This window comes from Periophthalmus magnuspinnatus, chromosome 9 (assembly GCF_009829125.3).
Source record: "Periophthalmus magnuspinnatus isolate fPerMag1 chromosome 9, fPerMag1.2.pri, whole genome shotgun sequence".
Lineage (NCBI taxonomy): Eukaryota > Metazoa > Chordata > Actinopteri > Gobiiformes > Gobiidae > Periophthalmus > Periophthalmus magnuspinnatus.
This window is the reverse complement of record NC_047134.1, coordinates 22,328,428-22,347,980: the sequence shown is the minus strand read 5'-3', so window position 1 is coordinate 22,347,980 and position 19,553 is coordinate 22,328,428. Positions and strand designations below refer to the sequence as shown.

Genomic DNA, 19,553 nt, shown 5'->3' with positions numbered 1-19,553 from the left:
AATTCCAAAGAAATGGACTATTCTATCCTTTGACATTTTGAAAAGTGAAAAGTCCTCAAAATGTTGCCTGTAGACTTTCGGTTCCTTCCGGATAGCGGCGCTAGTGGGCTGTGCAAACCCGTGCTCTGCCGCAGTCACGCGGAAAAGAAGCGTGAGTAGCCGTAAAGCGCGGGTCGTAAAACGTAATCCCAGGGTGTAATATATTTATGAACGTGCGAGGTTGTTGACGTAAAGCAGAGCGGAGGCTGTTTAAAAGTTTGCCGTTTGTTTCTGAAACTGCGCGACAATATTTCTCACGTTTATAAAGTTTAAAATGAATCTAAAATGGACGTGTTATGACTAGTCGAGCCGCTGCCGTCACAAGCACAGCTCAAACAGTCTGTGTGAAAAGAAGACAGTAAGGTAAGACGCTCTAAGCAGACCCAATCACTTTACCTGAATGTTTGTCAAACTACACCAAAACTAAACCCGGTCTGAACCAGGTCAAGTTCAGAACTAAAACAAATGCACACCAGCACCAGGACTAACCAATAGCCAGGTCTAAACCGCGAGCATGTGGACAGCACCGGACAGTTACAGCATCATTTAGAACATGCAGTTATGTGCTGCTTGGGATGGATGTCTTTAAAATAATTGGAAACAAATTTTAAATTAAACAGTGGACACGACTCTATTTTGAAGTGGTGCATTATGTGATTTCAATGGAGGCGTTGAAATGAACCACAGATTATCATAAATAATGAAAAATAACGGTTTTGACAAATGATAACCACTCATATACATGAGTAATATCAGAGCCTGGTTTACTAATGTATTTTATATTTCAATTGTGTAAACTAAAACATTTGAAGAAGGAAAACCCTTATTTTTTTCTACTCTGGAAATTCAAAATGATTGCTTTAAATACCATTAGCGTTAGTTCCAGGATTTTGTAGTTTCTGATGACAGAATTTTAAGAGGTTTATAGCAGTTTCTATCTGTCCTGTGTTTAGATTTCCTAGTTAAGAGCTGGTGGCGGCTCTATGTATCTAAGACAGTATTCCCTCTTTTTGGCTAATACTGGATATGTAAAAGAATGGCTCTGAGATGTTTTGCTCCAAGTACCACCTAGTAGGGCTCAGCTATTTGAAAAACATTTGATTTTTCTGAACTATCACTGAACTTCAAAAACAGATGCTTTTTAAAGTAAAGTAAGATATTTGGCCTCGTGAGAACCACCACATCTAAACCAAGATTATAACAGGACTATTCTAGGTCTAAACCAGATCTAAAATAGGACTTCATCATTGCTACAGTGGATCTACCTAAGGACTAATTTTGTCACAATACAAAAATTTCAAACTCGATTTCGATACTAAGGAATAGATTAAAAAAAACCGATAAGACAATGATGAGTAAAAACAGTCTTTATTTAGACAATAGAATGTAATTTCAACACTAAATTGTAGTTCTTTCATTTACATTACCATATGGCCTTATATCTGTGTAATCCCTAGGTCATCCAGGTAGGTTCCATAGTGGTCTATGGTCCATGGGCATATACTTGTCTATGTGGTATTATACGTTCTGATACAGCGCAAGATTATTCTAGCTATTCTAAGCTATTTAGGAAAGATCAATTTTTGTCCTGTGGATGTAACTTTTTTAGTATTGATACCTGCTCAAATGAGTTTCAAGTTTTGATATTAGTTTTAGTATTGATATTATTTTTTTTTTATACTTTTGACAGCCCTACTAAGGATTAACCCAAAACGGAACAGACTGTGAATGAAAAGCGCTCACACCACAGTTTGATAAACACTGGACTATGCCAAGTCCAGTCCTTTTTAAGGTTTGCTTATTTATTGTGCATAGCTGCCATCTTTATTTTGCCTAATAACTTGCATGTGTTGTATTGACTAGATTCATTTGAATAAAGAGAGAACTCCATCTGATTTGTTTATTGCAGGATGAAAAGGCAGTGCACAGGATCAACTGCAGCACCAACCAAGGTCTGTCACAGCTGCATTTTAAAGGTCCTATATTATGCAAAATGGACTAGTGTGAGCTTTAAGCCATGTTATAAAGCTGGTGGAGGATGGAACCCCCACCAGAAAAGTGACATAATGCACTGTGATTAAACAGTTTTATGCATTTTTTTTTTCTCAGAGCTTTTAACCATGTTCTGATTCTTTCCCTTCTCACTTACCCTCTATTTGGAATAATTAATTGATGTTTGAGTAATCTTTTTTAAACCATTGCTTAAAAAAAAATCCCATTTTCCTCTTCTCCCCATCCACTGATCTCTACTGTGAACTGGGGATGTCCATAGCTGGTGCAGCATAGTCCAGCAGAGCGGCTCTTTGTGATGACTTTTGCAGTGACAGAAATCATGCTGCAGTTTTCAGAAGTCGGCTGAATTTTTTCTAGTCATTTTATTTCAGTATGTCCAAAATATAAAATAATCATCCAGGGATGTCATAGATTACACTACCACTACCAGTCAAAAGTTTGTAAAGTAGAAAGAAAGAAACATAAAGGAGGAAAAAAAAAAAAACAATGAATGAGAAGGTGTGTCCAGGTACATACAGAAGGCATAAAATACATGATACAAGATGTATGGAATTATGTAGCAAAGGGAAAAAAAGTAAAAAATTTTTTTTCTATTTTATGTTCAAATCCAAAAATAGCCTCCCATTTCTTTGTTGACAGTGCAATAAATGCTGCTCCCAGTGATCTTCATTTCACTGGGAGCAGCATTTCAAGAGACATTTCAAATCTCTTGAAAGGCTTTCACTTCACAGGCGTGCTGTGTCAGGTCCATAAGCAGCGATAAAAGCAAAGAGTAGCTATTTTTAAAAAATCTAACATCTGAAATCAGTTTTGAGTTATTTTGAATTTATTTTTAGATTAGTACATTCCATATGTGTCATTCATTGTTGATGCCTTTAGTGAGAATCAACAATATGAATAATCATGAAAATAAAATAACAAAAAAACAAGTGTGTCCAAATGTTTGACTGGTAGTGTATGTAACAGACAAAACGATGTTATGTCATTCTTAAAGATTTTTGCGCAGAGAAGTAGGGCTGTCTCGATAATTAATATATTGACTTATTGTTCAATACATGACATATGGAACAGCACTTTTTGGAGGCCAATACTTAAGTTTTCTGTGTACTAATTACCTTTTCATTTTTCTGTTTCATGAAGAGACTCAAGCTGTAGATGGCTGAGTAAATGACTTCTATGACTCATTAACAGTTTTGTTTATTTATAGCAGCTAATGTTCATTAAGAATATTGTGCATATAGAATTGCTTTTTGGAGGGAAATGTTGCTTTAGCGTTATCGTCTCTCTGGTATAATGACATTCATTAATGTCGTGTACCATCCATATTTTTTTTATGATCCCTCAAGAGAAACGTTCCATGCAATAGTCTTGTTGTGTCTGCAGCTGACGCGCTGGGTGAACCCCTCGTTCTGTGACCTGACATCTGACCCTGTGTGTGAGCCCAAGAAGCCCAGCACCCTGAGCTCCAGAGCGGAGAGCAGGAGGCCGGGCCGGAGGAGAGCCGGTTCAGCACCAGGCCTGAGAAAAGGACTGGCCAAAGGGGCTGTTCTGAACCAGGACGAGCCCTGGGTGGACCGCCATGCCCCACACTCACAGGTTTACACTCATCTTGTTTTTTGTCAGGATGGCGAGGATTGATTTGGAACAACAGTGGAAAGGAGGAGTGAATGAGTTAGCTGATGATTTGGTATTTTTTGGTATTTATAAGTAAAAAGCCAGACTAAACTCATGATTCACAGGTTTAATCTGTCCTTATATAAATACATACTAATCAATCGGCAGGATGTGTCTTTAGTCAACTACTGCCCTATAATATTGGTCATACTTTATCTGCACATAGTGGTATTTTTATTTAGGATGCCATGTTGATGATATGTCTGATAATGGATATCTTATGTCTTATAATAAGAAGAGAAATACATGGCCAGATTGATCTGATTCAAGTTTCTCTTTCACTTGGTGATTGTCATGTTTGCATGTTCTTCCTGTTTCTGTGCTGGTTTCCTCACCACTAAAAATGATTCCTCCCCCTGTAAAAGAGATTCGGACCATCTGACCCTAACCAGCACTACATCTTGATAAAAATGTGTGTTTGTTTTTCTGTAAACTGACTGTAAATGTACAATGAATGCGTAAAGATAAAACTGCTGTGTTGTAGGCTGAGTTGGCTGTTCACAAAAAGAAGATTGAAGAAGTAGAGAAATGGCTGACAGAGCACATCAGCTCATCCAGGGTATGTTTCATAGGCTCTCCTCACTGTGCTTTTAGATCATCTACATAGAATATACGGTACATGGTGCCATTTGTCCGAAAAGCAAAAGAAGGATATTGTAATTATATTATTATGCTCACAAAACCACCATGCTAGCTCCAACACCTTTCAACCCATATTGTTGGGAATAATTGTTCTAATATTTTCTAAACTAAATAAGATCTCATATTCACATTCATTGTCATTATTTCACTTCACAATAAGGCACTTTATATAGTGTGTAAATGCAGAGGCATATAGTTAGTAAGGACCAGCCCTTCACTGACTGACTGTTATTATTAAAACTTGACAGTACATGAAGTACATGCAATGCCCCCAGCAAGTCACAGCCTAAGAATATACATAGAGAACCAGTCTGGCTGCCAGGCCAGCTCATAGCAAACCATAGTAGAATGTCTTAAATGGTTCTGGTTACTTAATTGGCAAACTCCAAGTGGATATCACACCATTGAAGGGAGAGCAAGTGCATGATGTTGCCAGCTGAAGTGTCCAAAATCTGGCTGAAAAATACATCAATTGGTAGTTTATTCCATTCTTGAACAGTGTGTTGGAAAAAAAAGCTTTCATACTGGGTCGTGTTGGATTTTAAGGTCCAATACTTATGTGGATGATTAGATGTTTCAGTGGTCAGCTGGAGTGCGGTGGGGGGGCGGTACTGCTATGAGTTGGTTAGTAAATTTATACACCGGGACAAGTCGCTGATGTTTTTGAAATTCCTCAAGTGTTTTCCATCTCACAAAATGTGCTGCTTTTCTCTGAACTCTTCATTTTATGTGCACTACTGTGCATACCCAAGTACTTATATTTGATCACATGTATAAAAATTCGGTCTCCCTCCAATATTCCTAATAGCAGTGTACTGTCCACAGGGGGGCGTCCTGCTGGTGACTGGTCCTTCAGGATCTGGGAAAACGGCCACAGTGCAGGTCCTGTCCAGAGAGCTGGAGGCCCGGGTGCAGGAGTGGAGTAACCCAGTGCACATGGAGCACAGCAGCCAGCAGGGTGCGCTCTTTCTCCTCATCAACCTCTGTACTGTATAACACTGTAAAAGTCTGCACTGTACTCTCCAACATATTTGTGTGGCCTTGTTTTGGGCAGCATTGCAATTCACTGTCTCTCTTTTAAAGAAAGTGAATGTAAGACTTTCATTTTAGATTCCATAAACCTGTGTCCCTATATACGAGGTAAAAATGATCAAATCAAATATAACTTCTTCTGATGACAATTCTAATGTTGATTTATTCTTAGTTGCATAAAGATTGCAATTAACAGGAATAAATGGGCCATCATGTCCAATTTGTTCTTTTGGCTGTCAAGACGATTATCCAGTCAGAAAGTGGAGGGAGCCTCACATGAGTTACTCATTTGGGTTGCCACTTTCAATGTCAAAATCCAGTTGTTTTAAACTTAAATGGGCTCTCTGATCTGAATCGTCACTACCTAAAGCCCAGCACTTGCAGCCAATCATTAATCAGTGTTAGTGCACCCTCTGCACCTCAATGAGTGAATTCTGGAGGTTCTGAGCTTTTCCATGGCCTGTCCATACTATGAGAAAGAGGAACTATACAAGTTTTTCCTCTATCTGCAGGTTAAGACACTGGCAACACCAGTTCAGTTGTTACTGTAGTATTTTATTTTATTTATTTATTTATTTATTTATATTGTAACTGTAAGATCACAAGCTGCATACAGTTTGATTTAGCTTTAAGGCTTTGATTCATGTATGCACTGTCTGCTGTATAACCAGCATACTGCAATTTTTTTTTCAAGAAAAGGAGCATTGAAAACTACTGAAAATTGTCAATTGAGTATCATGTTTTGCTCTTAAATAAGAGCAATAAACATGCTTATGTCTCCTATATAGGGTGTCATATAATCTATGACACCCATGAATCAATATTTTATAATTTGGATATTTTAAATATTCATCTGAAATGACTTGATAAAAGAAACTTGTCCACTGACTTCATCATCATTATCACAACAAGTCGCCACATGCTGTTTGCATCTCCTATGGATGACTTCATTTCACACCAGCGAGCACATTTTTTCCCCCTTCCATTTGTACCATTGTTTGATATTGCAAAATAGGCCTGCTTTAAAATATCAGAGATGTAAAACTAAATAGAAATTCAGTTATCATGTGTTGTGTTATGGGCAGACCTAAGCAGTAGTATTCCTTTCTTTGTGTTCTGGTGCAGACTGGCAGCTGAATGGTCTGTCGGGCTTCCAGGGCTCTCAGCTACAGCAGTTCCAGGACTTCCTCCTCAGGGCCAACAAGTACAGCTGTCTGCAGATGAGTGGGGAGGGGATGTCCTCTCTCAAGAAGGTCATCCTAGTTGAGGTACTAATGTGGCCATCAGAATCAATATAGTATGAAAGATTCCCCTTCATGCAAACTCGCCTGATGATGGCGCAGTACATTGTCAGTCAGCCATGTTTTAAAATGGAATATATATAAACATAAATGAATAAATATACTATTTAACTTTAAAAAAAACTAAAAAACTTGTTAATTTTAAATGGTTGGCGGTCCAAAGTTATGCCTCACTCATGTTATGCATTCTGAGCAGACTAATTATTCACTGTAATGAGTCTATAAGTGGAGTGGAGTTGTGCTGTGGAAGTCAAGCTAGCAAAAACTAGCATGCTAATACACAGTTTCCTATTGGATAATAAAATGCTTTCTAATTAGATAAGGACAGTACTCGGCTGACTTATTTTCATCTCAAGAGCATCTTATGCAATACATCTGTACTGGAGAAATGTACATGGGGGAAAAAATCAAGTACAGGACCTTTTTTAAAGTATCAGTGATATTTTGTTGGCCCAGACAAATATTGGTACTGTCTGCCGTGTAGTGCTGAAAAAGAAAATCCAGTTATTTTTCATCGTAATTGAAATCATGATTATTCAAACGATTATTCTCACAGAAGGAAGGCAGTGTATGAGGACACTTAAAAACTTAGCAACTTAGCATACTATTACAGACATTTTCTATCAGTTAAAGGCTCCAACCTGCTGCAACGTTCCCTTACAGAATCATGAGGTTGTGTAAATGAAGGTTAAAATTCAGGTAATTTTATTTAATTGTTTTGTTGGATGTAATGATTAGTTATCTATGTGATTACAGCTCTACTACAGTGACTACTGGCTAGTGTTTTTAAATGATACAAGCAGGGCCATGACAGTCATTTTCTGATTGATCTTTAGTACATCTAAAAAAAAAAAATAGCTGCTCAATGAAACCCAGTGTTTTTAAATATATAAATAATGGTGCTTACAATAAATGTCAAACCCAAAAACATTCACCACCTCATTATGACCTTATGAGCCCTATCCATAAGTAATCTGAAATATGTGATGAAATATGTGATGGCATGTTTTGTAGGATTTCCCCAACCAGTTCTACAGACAACCCAGCTGCCTCCATGACACCTTGAGGTAAGTGCCCTTGTGTTAAAGCTACATGTATAGAAGAAGAGTGTTACTGTGAGGTGTGCTGTGTTGGAAATACATGTAAAGAGGGAGCAAATCTGAGGGAGGTGTGCTGTGTTCAGGCGCTTCGTGAGGACAAGTCGAGTTCCTCTGGTGTTCATCGTGTCGGACAGCGCGAGTGCAGACTGTAGCAGCAGACACCTGTTTCCCCGAGAGCTCCAGGAGGAGCTGCACATTACTCACATCAGGTGCCCCAGAACACACACACAAATAAAAAATTATCATGATACCCTTGAAGATTATACAAGAGAGAGAAACATATAGATTTTATGTACACACAGAAGACATCAAATGTATGGTGCAAGATATATGGAATCATGTAGTAGTTAGTTAAAGTTCAAGAACTAAATCAAAATATATATATATATATATATATATATAATTAAATTAAATGTGTTTTTTCTGTTTGAAAAGCATCAAAGCTATGAATGAACACACAGAATAGTGAGAATCTACAGTGTAAATAATCATGGAACTAAAAAAGAAAAAAAAGAAACAAACATGAAAGTGTTCCAAATTTGAAAAAAAAAAAAAAAATACCATACACTACCAGTCAAAAGTTCTCTAATTGAAAAGACCAATGCCAACACTATGTGTAGTTCCTCATGAGGATGGCTGTATTACTCAACTGCTGTTTGTTGGTATTGACTATTGTGTCTTCTAGTTTTAACCCTGTGGCGCCGACCACCATGATGAAAGTGCTGAGTCGTGTTTCAGCGGTGGAGGTGGAGAAGGTGGGATGAGATCAGGTGGACTTGTTTTGGGCAGGTCTAGCCCCACATGTTCTCACTGTGTGTGTGTTTTCCCACATGTGTTTTCTCATGTGTATACACATGTGTGTGTTTGACCAGAGCTGTGGCCGCCTCACCTCCCCAGACCAGGCGCTGCTGGAGCGTCTGTGCACGGGCAGCTCCGGGGACATCCGCAGTGCCATCAACAGCCTGCAGTTCTCCTGTATCCCAGGTATCTAGTTTCTAATCGTCAATGATCAGTTTGAGTCTTTTTAGTCTACCTCAGGCCACTACAAGTTTGCAGTCTTTTGTTTCAACTCTGCCTTGTTTGGTCCCTGGACCCAAAAAACATTTGGCCTCAGACAGAATTTTGTGCCTTTAGTGGTGTGTGTCATATAGCAGTGACTTTTTGAACAAAGAAAGAAGGCTCACAGTAAGAGTGGCTCACAGTAAGAGGTTGCCAGGGTTCGACTCCCAGGTGACCCAGGCCTTTCTGTGCAGAGTATGTATGTTTTTCCCTGTGTCTGGGTGGGTTTCCTCAGGGCATTGCACCCCATTAACCCAAAAACATCCACAACATATAAAGCCCACTTCTAAACCAAGTGACACCAGATCAATGTCATATTGTATATCTGATTTTATCTGACTGCAGAATCGAGCTAGTGTCTACCTGCTGGTTTATGCACCATTTTGATTCTGTAAAATGTAGTTTAGCTTTCTTAACTAGGTCCAGCTGACATATTGTCTTTTCTTTCACCATGGTATACTCTTATTCAACTGAACTTGTAAGATTAAAATATTGCTCCTTGTATCTCATAAACCTGATTTTAATTCCATACCTTTCTAAGCAACCTCAGAAAACATTACAGTAGCTCATTCATTTCAGACAGTTCACTCCTTTTTACCGTTTTTGTATCAGACACGTCTTTGGAAAAAAATCTTCTGAAAACATTTAAAGAGAAGTCCTCTGGGGTGTCCTCTGGAAGGGGACGATCCAAACCAAACCGCACTAAGAAGAGCAGACGAAGACCAGAGGAGGAGGAGCAGGAGCAGGCCATTGGAGGGAAGGACGCCTCACTGTTCTTGTTCAGAGCTCTGGGCAAGATCCTATATTGCAAAAGTGAGCCACCCATGTATCTTTAACACTAACGCACAGTCAGTCACAAAAGTCAGTTCATATGGTTAAAGTGCAGGTTTTAATTTTTTTCTAATTGTTACTTGATCTGGTTGGATAGTACCTGTGGTAAATATGTCATAAAGCAGTTAAGTGGCAGTTTGTTGGATAAGGTTGAGAAGAAAAGTATGAAAACACTTGCCTGGGATCCAGAATACACACTTCTTCAATACTTTAAGAAGCACTAAATTGTTTATCTGAGAAATTGTATTGTATTTGTAAATGATGGGTGACCAATGAGGTCCTTTGTTTCACATGCATCACTGAAATCTCATAGTATGTAGTACCAAACATGATCGTGCAAACAGAGGGCGTGATATCCCCCTGGATTTGCCAGGCAAGAAAAATACATTAAGTGGCGCTGAGTTATAAAAGAGAGTACCTATGTCATAACTCTGATAATTCCATCCAAGATGCAGGGACAGTTTATGGGCAAAGAAGGCATTTTTCTGACAATTTAAACATTCATCAACAAATTAAGGTTATTCTTTATTAGTATAATTTTAACTTTTGAGCATTTCTCCATGGGGATGTTTTTGCTTTTCCTGAAATATTCCACTATTTGGCATTAAAATTATCTTGCATTATAGCCAAAAAATACCTTTTTAAAGATTGAGCTGAACCTTCCATCACCTTCTTCTCATAGAGATAAACAGAATGTTTACACGTTATTGTTTTAAAAGCCATCTAGAATAGACTGAGGGACTCAAGGTTGCTCAATGTTTGTAACTGATATGAATCATAGTTATTATCACAACTACAATGTAATTAATTGCACAGCCCTAAAACGTACCATCTAATGTGCTTCTAGGTGAAAATGACTTTAAACGGATAAAATAAATTCCCCAGGTGAAAATAGCTAACATTGTTTTTGTGTATTGTGTTCTTGGGAACAGGAGCTGTCCATGACGGTTCAGAGGCAGTGAGCTCAGAACTGCAGGGGGGCAGTCTGCCTCCTCACTTGTCGCAGCACCACAGAGAGCCTTTGCTGGAGGACCCCGAGGTAGGTACTCCTCCTCTTTATACTGCACACAACCTCAGGAGAGGTCAATACAGCACAGTCATCACAGTGTTCACTTTGTGGAATCATGGTGTAGAGGAACCATATTCTAAAAGTGAGAGATGATCATAAACCCTAAACTATGTAATTACTGGAACTGTTCATATGAAACAAAATCTGTAAGTTGAAAATCCTCAGTGCCTTTCAACTTCACTCGATGCATGTGTTCTGTATGGTGTCAAACTTTTGGGTTTATTGCAGGCTGGTTTTATGTTTAAGTGTGGAGCTCATTTTGTTTGTGATTGCATAGTTGGCTCAGCTTTGTTGATAAGCAATGATTCCATTATGTACTTTTTTTTTTTTTATGATCAATATCAAGAAAATGGTCCCTTGCTATATCGCGGTTCACCTTTCGCGGCCTCGCTATTTCGCATATTTTCTTAATTCAATTTTGTATGCTTTTTAAAAGTGTACGAATGCACATTGCGTTCTGCGTCCTGATTGGCTAAGGGACTGTAGGCCATTGTCAATCAATCTCCTCTGTGCCGTATCTCCTGTACAGTACAGAATGCATTCAGCTTGCCAAATTTACATAAATGTTCGATTGCTAGCAGTGTGACTGTGAAGTGCTGAAACCTTTGCTGACAGCGATGACATTCATGACAGCGAGGAGCAGGATGATGTGGAGCCCAGACCATCGACAAGTACTTTTCAGAGTACCAAGCACATTTAATGCCAGCAAGGGCTGGTTTGATACATTTCAGAAATGCTTTGGACTCAAAACTGTTTCTCTGCACGGAGAGGCCGCCTCTGCAGATACTGCCGGAGCAGAGGCATACGCGAACAACAAATTTAAAGCGATCATCGAGGAAGGGGGATATAACCGCTGCATATGATTTGAACATTTAATTCATCACCTCCACTTGAAAGCAGGGTCTCCACACAGCTGGAGAGGGCACCACCTTTTTCTGTTGGAGAACCCATTCCTCTGATTTGGAGAAGCTGATTTTTATTCCAGCTGCTTGATAGTGGCTGCCCCAGTGTATGTTGCAGCTCCTGGTTTAATGAAGCCATTGTTTTATTTATTGGTTTATTTTAACAGGGACCATGTTCAAACACATTAATCGCATAAACAAGGAGATGCTTTATACCAGATTTAGCTAAAGCTAGTTTCCATCTCCTGCAATCAGAACAACACCGAACCCCTTTTGGCCCCTGATTGCACCGAGGAACTCTGTCCATAAAAACAATGAACAGAACCAGTGACAAAGGGCAGCCCTGGCAGAGTCAGAGTGGAACAGGTCTGACTTACTGCCGGCAATGCGAACACAGCTCCTGCTCCAGTCTTACAGGGACCCGGATAGTCCTGGGCAAAAGGCCTCATACTCCCGAGCACCTCCCACAGGACACCACAGTCCAACACCTTCTCCAGATCCAAATGGCACATATGGACTGGTTGGGCAAACACCCATGAATCCTCAAGCACTTGATGGAGAGTATAGAGCTGGTCTACTGTCCTGCAACCAGGATGAAACCACACTGCTCTTCCTGAATCCAAGATTGGAATACACCCTCCGGTACCCCTTCTTAAAGAGGGACCACCTCCCCGGTTTGCCAATCCAGAGGTACTGTCCCCTATAGCCACATGATGTTGAAAACAAGTTTGAATAGTTTGTACTGATCTAAAAATGAAATGTATGTGCAGTGAACTAAAATATAAACAATTTATTTGGTGTTTGTTGTCTTTTGTGCCTGTGTGCAGATGGTGGTGGAGCGCTCGCATATGCCCTCAGACATGTTCAGTCTGTACCTGCACCAGAACTACCTGGACTTCTTCTGTGAGATTGAGGACGTGGAGAGGGCCAGCGAGTACCTGTCTGATGCTGACCTGCTCTCTGCTAACTGGACGGTACCACTCAACTATGCACACTTACGTGTACAGGAATTCTGTACATCTGGAAAAGATCATTGGATATAGTACAAGACTCAAATTTAGTCCCTGTAATTTTTACTTGCAGTCATGATTGTCATGCCAGGTCATGATTAGCGTTGGCATCATAATAATTCAAATAAAATGCCCTAGTGACAAAAAAAAAAAAAAAAATGTCCACACTGTAGCTTGTTTCTGAAGTACGGTGTGTGCTGTTTTAAAAGGTATTTTTGTTTCAGACTCGCAGCCTCCTGTCTGACTACAGCTCCTCAGTGGCCACCAGGGGGCTCCTCCACTCCAACTTTCAGCAGGCCACAATGGGCTTCAGGCCTCTGCACAAACCTCACTGGTTGCACGTCCAGAAGAAGGTAGGAGCAGTGTGTGTGGGTGTGTGTGTGTGTGTGTGTGGAGAGGAGGCTGTTCTGTAGAATCTGAATCCCTGTTGTTGTTGCCATGGTGGTGGTGTAGTACCGAGGGAACTGCCTGGCTGCTCAGACCCTCTTCAGAAGCTTCTGCCTCACTCCAGTGGCCCTCCAGTCTGAGCTGCTGCCATATCTGGCGAAGCTCTCCAACCCCATGAGGAACCAAGGTACTGTCCCTGAGCTGTCAATGGCAGGGAATTACAAGGTCATAAATGTATAGAGGACAAATAAAAGCTCAATTTTCTTGTAGCTGCACTCTTACTGTTTTAAAAAGGGTATTCCAATCCCAACTGACTTGGGTTGCCAGTGACCCATACTAGGGGTGGGATGATGTACAATAATATCACTAATCGTGATCAAAAAGGTCTGCAATTAATCGTTTGGTGCTGTAAAAGGTGATTATAATTGTGGAATTTTTTAATTGTGATGATTGCACACAGACTGCCTCATGTTTCCAGTTTCAATACGTTTAGATGTTAATTCTGGTGATTGCCCACAAGGGGGGCCAAATATTATTCATTCATTGTTTATTCCACTTGTACCAAAAACACCTCCAAATTGTATGGTAATTGATGTTTTAATGACTTTAAAAAAAAACTATAAGCCTTGGTTTAATAATTATCTTTAATCGTGATTATCATCTTTTTTCCCTAAAATTATCTAAAAATACTCTTTAATGTGTAATTATCCTCTCTATAAGCATACATTTTGGCATCTTTTAGCTTTAACAGGTTAAAGCCACAATATGTCACTTTTAAGACTAAAATAAAAAAACTTTTTTTCCACTTTAAAGGGTCCTGAGACTCCTGAATGATTGTGACCTGTGCTTGTGTTTTAGCTCAGATCGACCTGATCCAGGATGTGGGGCAGCTGTCTCTGAGGAGGTGGCCCAGCAGGTTCTCTCACACTACTTCTACACTGGGGACATGAGAACAGACAAACTAACTAGATAGTTACATGCACAGATTAATTGCAGGTCAAAAAACTGAAGATCTGCAAATAAGGGGCTAAGAGTGCTACAGATGAGCCTAAAAGAGGGGTTATTTTACTTCTATGGGGTATTAACTGCTAACACATAACATGTTTAGATCTCCACATCCCTTTTATTGTTTTGAAAATGCTATATTCACTGAAAACAATGTATTAACATGCCTTTGTAAGTTTCACTTTTGTTTTTGATGCTCTGGGTCTCCCCTCCCTTTGCTCCCTGCATTAAGTCACTCCTTCAGAGCACTATCACAACACAATTGGGGTGTATCCCGCTGAAACTACGCCATGCTTTTGTATATTTATGGAGCATTGTTGTGTGGGAGCATACATGCTTGTGGGTTGCGCATTGTCTTACAACTAATCGTAAAGAGGGTTCGAACAGGGCCAGGGAGAAATTGTTAAATTACTCAAACATGCATAGCTGACATCTAAAACCTCTTCAGGTATGTTTTTGATGAGGTAGCAATGTTAAAACATGGTAGAAAGCTCTAATAGCTCCTCTTTAACTCATTTACTTCGAGCAATACGGTATGTGGTTTTTAGTGTAGAGGACCAAAACATGTATCAATTATATAGTATTTAAAGAGAGAGCTTGTTTTGACAAGGCTTATCCCTCTATACCCACCACAACCACAGAACATGTATAATAGGCCAACCCTGGATTTTGTTACTCCAGGCCAAAGTCTTTGCTCCAGATCAGGAGATGGGCCCTTGGGCACAATCTTAGGGCGCTCACTGCTCCTCACAGATTGTACTAATACCCTAGGATGGATCAAATGCTGAGGAGATTCCCAACTAAGACTTTAAAAACAACAAAACTAACAAAAACTATACAGATTAAAGGTGCACTATGTAACTTTTCTGGTATGTTGTCTGCCAGCTTTTTATCTCTCTGAAGATGATATTCTTTTGCCTGCAGTGTTCCACAGTAGGGTGTTACTGGATTCATCATTGGATTCAGTTAAGATGTTGTTAAGTATCAATACCTTGGACAAAATTCTTGCCGTGCACTTTTGTCTTGGAGCTTGTCTTGGAATTTAATGCTACATTGCGAAACATTTTGGGCAAAGCAAATTACACCTCCATGCAAACAGATGCGAGATGCTATTGTTGGGTTTCAGATGACATCACAATTTGTAGACTAATAGTACACTGCCTGGCCAAAAAAAAAAGTCACCACCTGGATTTAACTCAGCAAATGGGTACGAGCCTCCTCCAGTTAGTCAGGTCTAGGTTCAGCAACAGCATGTGCTCAAAGAATGAGGTCAGCTGACACCTGAATATAATGAATGACCAGATTATTCCATCATGTATTCCAAGATGACAATGCCAGGATTCATCGGGCTCAAATTGTGAAAGAGTGGTTCAGGAGCATGAGGCATGATTTTCTCACATGGATTGTCCACCACAGAGTCCAGACCTTAACCCCATTGAGAACCTTTGGGATGTGCTGGAGAAGGTCCCCGGACCAGGATCAGGGCACAGGAGGGGCATTTAGCGTCCAGCCACCAACATAGTGAATGTTGACAGGGAAAGTAGGAGGAAACAGAGGATAGTGCTCAGGTTATCATACTTCCTCCAGCATAGCTGCTTCTAAGGCAGCTTAATTAAAACTGCAGGTTTTATCTTCTCCTCACTGGCCTGGCCATAAGCCAATTTAAAGAGGAACTTTTAAGCCTGGTCTTGAATGCAGAGACTATGGGGCCTCTTTAACATGGGCAGGGAGCTGATTCCATAACACAGGAGCTTGGTAAGTGAAAGTTCTCCCTCCTACTGTGCTTTTAGACACTCTAGGAAGTCAGTAGTCCAGCATTCTGAGAGTGGAGTGCTCTGTTTGGAAGATATGGTATTATAACATGTTTCAAATATGACGGGGCCATGCTCTTTATGGCTTTATATGTCAGGAGGAGAACTTTAAATTTAATTCTAAGCTTGACATGAAGCCAGTGAAGGGACTCCAGCACTGGTGTGATGTGCTCTCTTTTAGTTCCTGTTAAAAGCCTGGCTGCTGCATTTTGAACTAGTTGAAAGCTTTTTATAGAATTTTTAGGGCATGTGGCTCGTAGGGAATTGCAGTAATCTAGCCTTGATGTAACAAATGCATGGATGTGTTTTTCAGCTTCAATTTTAGATGATTTTTCTGATTTCGTCGTTATTACGCAGGTGGAAAAATCTGTTTTACAGGCTTGGTTTATATGTGTTGTGAAAGAGAGCTCTTGGTCACATCCAAGACTCCAAGGTTCCTTACAGTACAGCTGGATGCTACACTGTGATTTACCTTGTCTGACAGAGCCTCACAAGCCTATGAAGCCTAGAACAATAACGTTTGCATGACACTTAATTACCTCTTTCTTAACCTGAAAAATCTGTTTTCAATGACCTTCTCACAGGTACCAAGTTTGTCTACTTGATCAGTCAGATCTAGTTTCATTGATAAGTACAGCTGTGTGTCATCAGAATAGCAATGGAAGTTGTTTTTTGATGATGTTACCTAACGGCAACATATAAAGTGTGAAAAGGATTGGACCAAGTACAGAGCCCTGTGGGTTCATAGCGAGGAGCTCTTGATTTACATGAACATGTACCTATCAGATAAGTAGGATTCAAACCAACTGAGGACTGCCCCTCTGACACCTATGTCACATTCTAACTTAACTTGTTGTTAAAAAAAAACTTGCCACTAAGAGTAGCAGGGATTGAGGGTTCAACTGCACTGTGGCAGATTGTCAGCCTGGCTACAGTGCTGAACAGAAATCTGCTGTTTATGTTTACTAATAAATTTGAATAATGTCCGGTTTGGGCCTTTGTCTAGGTAAGGGCTGTTCTTCATTGTACCATCGCATGGTAGGTCTAGGCGTAACAGCCTTCTGTTTTAAGGGAGCTACCATATCAATAGTGGTGTTCAGGTAGTGCATAGATCTGTCAAACTGATCACTTATAGTTGGAGTAAAGCTCAGCATTTGCGCGTATACTTTTTGTCTTAAAGATTTTCCTATTGATTGCATTATACTTTGTGTTTCTTCTTTCTTTTGGCAGAAATAGACAATCTTTAACATAGGGGACCAAAAAAATGAAACAATATGTACTACAGAAGGGACTGTAGTTTGAGGAAACGTCCAAACATGTCTAATATTTTTCTTGCTGTTCCTTACCTTTGCAGTTGAATGCCTCTCCTCATCTATTCCTAGTGTGGCTCAACTGTGCTGTTACATCTAACGGGCGTCAGAGTGTGTCTCGGCTTTTCCAGTTGTGTTATTGGTATCTGGTAATGTTTAACTGAGATGGGTGCTGGTAAAATGCACCAAGTAACTTTTCTGGATCTCCTAGAGTATAGGTTATGTAATCGTAAGCTCAATACTGCATTCAGAGCTTTTTCCTCCAATCATCCACTTAAACTGGACAATTCGCAGAATAATTCATCATATGCTATTTAGTTCCATAGTTTATTATGCACAATTAACTTTTTAGAGCTTTCTACAATGCTGTAACGTTCCCTCATCAAAAACATGCCTTTAGATGTCTTCCATGTTTTAACCTAGTGATCTCTCCTGGGCACTATTCAAGTCTTTGCAATTAGCAGTGTGATTCTGTCCAATGCTCAGCCCACAAGCCTATGTCACCCATGCTCCTGCATGGCCATTTTCCATAAGTATGCAAAAGCATGACTGAAACAATACACTACAACTTCACAAACCTGATGCGATGTACAATAGTTACATTAGCAAAATTAAACTACCACTGATTGTGATGTTGTATCACTCTGAAGGTGGAGTGACTTTGAGACAGCCCTCCCCTAGATCTCCTCACAGAGCATTAAAGTAAAACTGAAAGTAATAAAATGTTATTGTTTTTTTTTTTTTTTCAGTGAATATAGTGAATTATGCGTTAACAATTAATACCCCATAGAAATGTAATACCCCCTTTTTAATGGTACGAATGACTTTATTGAAGTTGATTCCAGATATGTATTTCCCCACTGTTCAGGTTAAAACTGGAGACTGTGGCTGATAAAGAACTGGGCCAGCTTCTGGAGGACAGCGAGGAAGAGGAGCCAGGGAAGAATGAAGGAGGCCTTCCAGACAGCCAGGAGAGCCTACCGGACAGCCAGACCCAACCTGGTACAGCCCAGGCTCTGCTGCAGCCAGAGGAGCTGCTTATCGAGGAGTATGATAGTGACTGACCACCCCCCCTTCCTTACACACACAGGATGGAAATTTCTACTGCAGCCACCACCTCATGCAGTATTCAACTTTTTAAAGTACCATTGGAAATAAAACGAGATTAAACCAGGTCTAAAGGCGGACTAGATAGACCTAAACTTGGATGAGGAGAGACTAAAGGTTTGAAGCGGAAAACACCCAACATTGATGTAGCACTAAAACCTAAACAAAATTGTAAGTCATTAAAATAAAAAAAATGAAACTATAGAAGACCTTTGGTACCACCAGCGAAACCCTAATATTACTTTACTAACCCTCCTGCTTCATAGTAAGAGTCAGCTGGTCTAAAGGAGGACTAACAACTTAAAATAAAAAGGTAACTGTAAAAGTACCACCATATGAAGCCATGGACCACACTTTGATCTGATTTAGTTTTCTCCACTATGTTGGTTGTTTGATATTTATTTGGATGCATTCCTGATCTGCTGCTCTAATGTGAGTCTGGTATATTTATGTGTACTGTGCCAGAGGAGTGCTCAGTGGCTGTGACGTGGGTGGGTTTGTTAGTTCCTCCACACACCTTTTGTCAATATTTGCCCAGTTTGAGCTGCCTGTTGTCAGCTGAGTGAAGCCACTGTTGTTTTGTCATTAAAATATATTATTGTTTCACATGTTTTCTGTGTTTGATATTTTTATATTGGGCCAGTGTTTGCAAGTAATTGTAGGTTGAAATTGTAATCTTTGCAGTCTACTTTTGCTTATCCTCGAGTAAGTTATTAATCAAAAAAGAAAAAAAATGTTGACCAGGGGAATTTTAAAGGTGTACTCACCATACGTCATCAACACATGGGTCACATGGCGAGAACATTCAGCGCGAGGAGCAGTGCTCGGGGCTGGGAACATTTGGGAAGTTTGGAGAGTAACCTTTCAACCAGGACAGGTGCCGAGGGCGCGGAGGTGGTGAGTTGGAGGAGACTGAGGAGGCGGAGCTGAGGTCGGGGCTCCGCAGCCCAGAACGTGCGTCGGTCCGAGCACCTGCTGCGCCCCGCTGGAGAGCAGTGTCACAGGTGAGTCACGAGTTCACTCAACTACTCTGTGTCCCTATTCACGAAGAGGAAAAGGAACTGGGCTTTTCGTGGATCTGGGACTATGGCAGTGTTGTGCGTACTTTGTCCACAGTAGCAGCTGTTTTGTTTGAGCGCAGCCATGTGAGGTGTGTGCGCAGAGGACGAGGCTCAGTGACGCTCTCGGAGCTGAGCTACACAACGGTTAAGCAGGTTTAAAATACACCATTTTCAATATTAACACCACTAGAACAAGTTTC

At 40.2% G+C, this 19,553-nt stretch overlaps 2 protein-coding genes across 5 annotated transcripts in view; both read left to right on the top strand.

Annotated features, from left to right (window-relative positions):
* Positions 1-190: 190 nt before the first annotated feature.
* rad17 (RAD17 checkpoint clamp loader component) lies at positions 191-18,901 on the top strand. 2 transcript variants are annotated; one of them, XM_055224067.1, is made up of 18 exons: positions 191-402; positions 1,730-1,831; positions 1,949-1,991; positions 3,436-3,648; positions 4,211-4,285; positions 5,194-5,326; positions 6,526-6,668; positions 7,716-7,768; positions 7,885-8,010; positions 8,487-8,556; positions 8,674-8,785; positions 9,473-9,673; positions 10,624-10,730; positions 12,490-12,636; positions 12,897-13,025; positions 13,126-13,246; positions 13,918-13,975; positions 18,054-18,901. In XM_055224067.1, exons 3-18 carry the CDS (start codon positions 1,950-1,952, stop codon positions 18,247-18,249), a joined length of 1,926 nt encoding a protein of 641 aa, XP_055080042.1. In that variant the 5' UTR covers positions 191-402; positions 1,730-1,831; position 1,949; the 3' UTR covers positions 18,250-18,901. The 2 variants fall into 2 exon arrangements, with proteins under 2 accessions (XP_055080042.1, XP_033829289.1); XM_033973398.2 differs by lacking the exon at positions 1,730-1,831.
* Positions 18,902-19,075: 174 nt separating this feature from the next.
* ccdc125 (coiled-coil domain containing 125) overlaps positions 19,076-19,553 on the top strand; it is an 11,840-nt gene continuing 11,362 nt past the window's right edge. For 2 of the 3 annotated variants that reach the window (XM_033973083.2, XM_033973084.2), the window contains exon 1: positions 19,076-19,296. The gene's annotated coding sequence lies outside the window, so the exon portion shown is untranslated. Of the gene's footprint in view, positions 19,297-19,431; positions 19,507-19,553 lie in introns of those variants that run through there. The other variant, XM_055224183.1, reaches the window with a different exon arrangement.

What these genes read in the sequence shown, in the direction of transcription:
- rad17 (XM_033973398.2), top strand. Translation starts at nt 1,950, where the DNA reads ATGAAAAGGCAGTGCACAGGATCAACTGCAGCACCAACCAAG. An exon ending in GCAGTTCTCCTGTATCCCAG is followed by an intron (nt 8,786 to 9,472) that starts GTATCTAGTTTC and finishes TTTTTGTATCAG; the next exon opens with ACACGTCTTTGGAAAAAAAT. An exon ending in CTTTGCTGGAGGACCCCGAG is followed by an intron (nt 10,731 to 12,489) that starts GTAGGTACTCCT and finishes GCCTGTGTGCAG; the next exon opens with ATGGTGGTGGAGCGCTCGCA.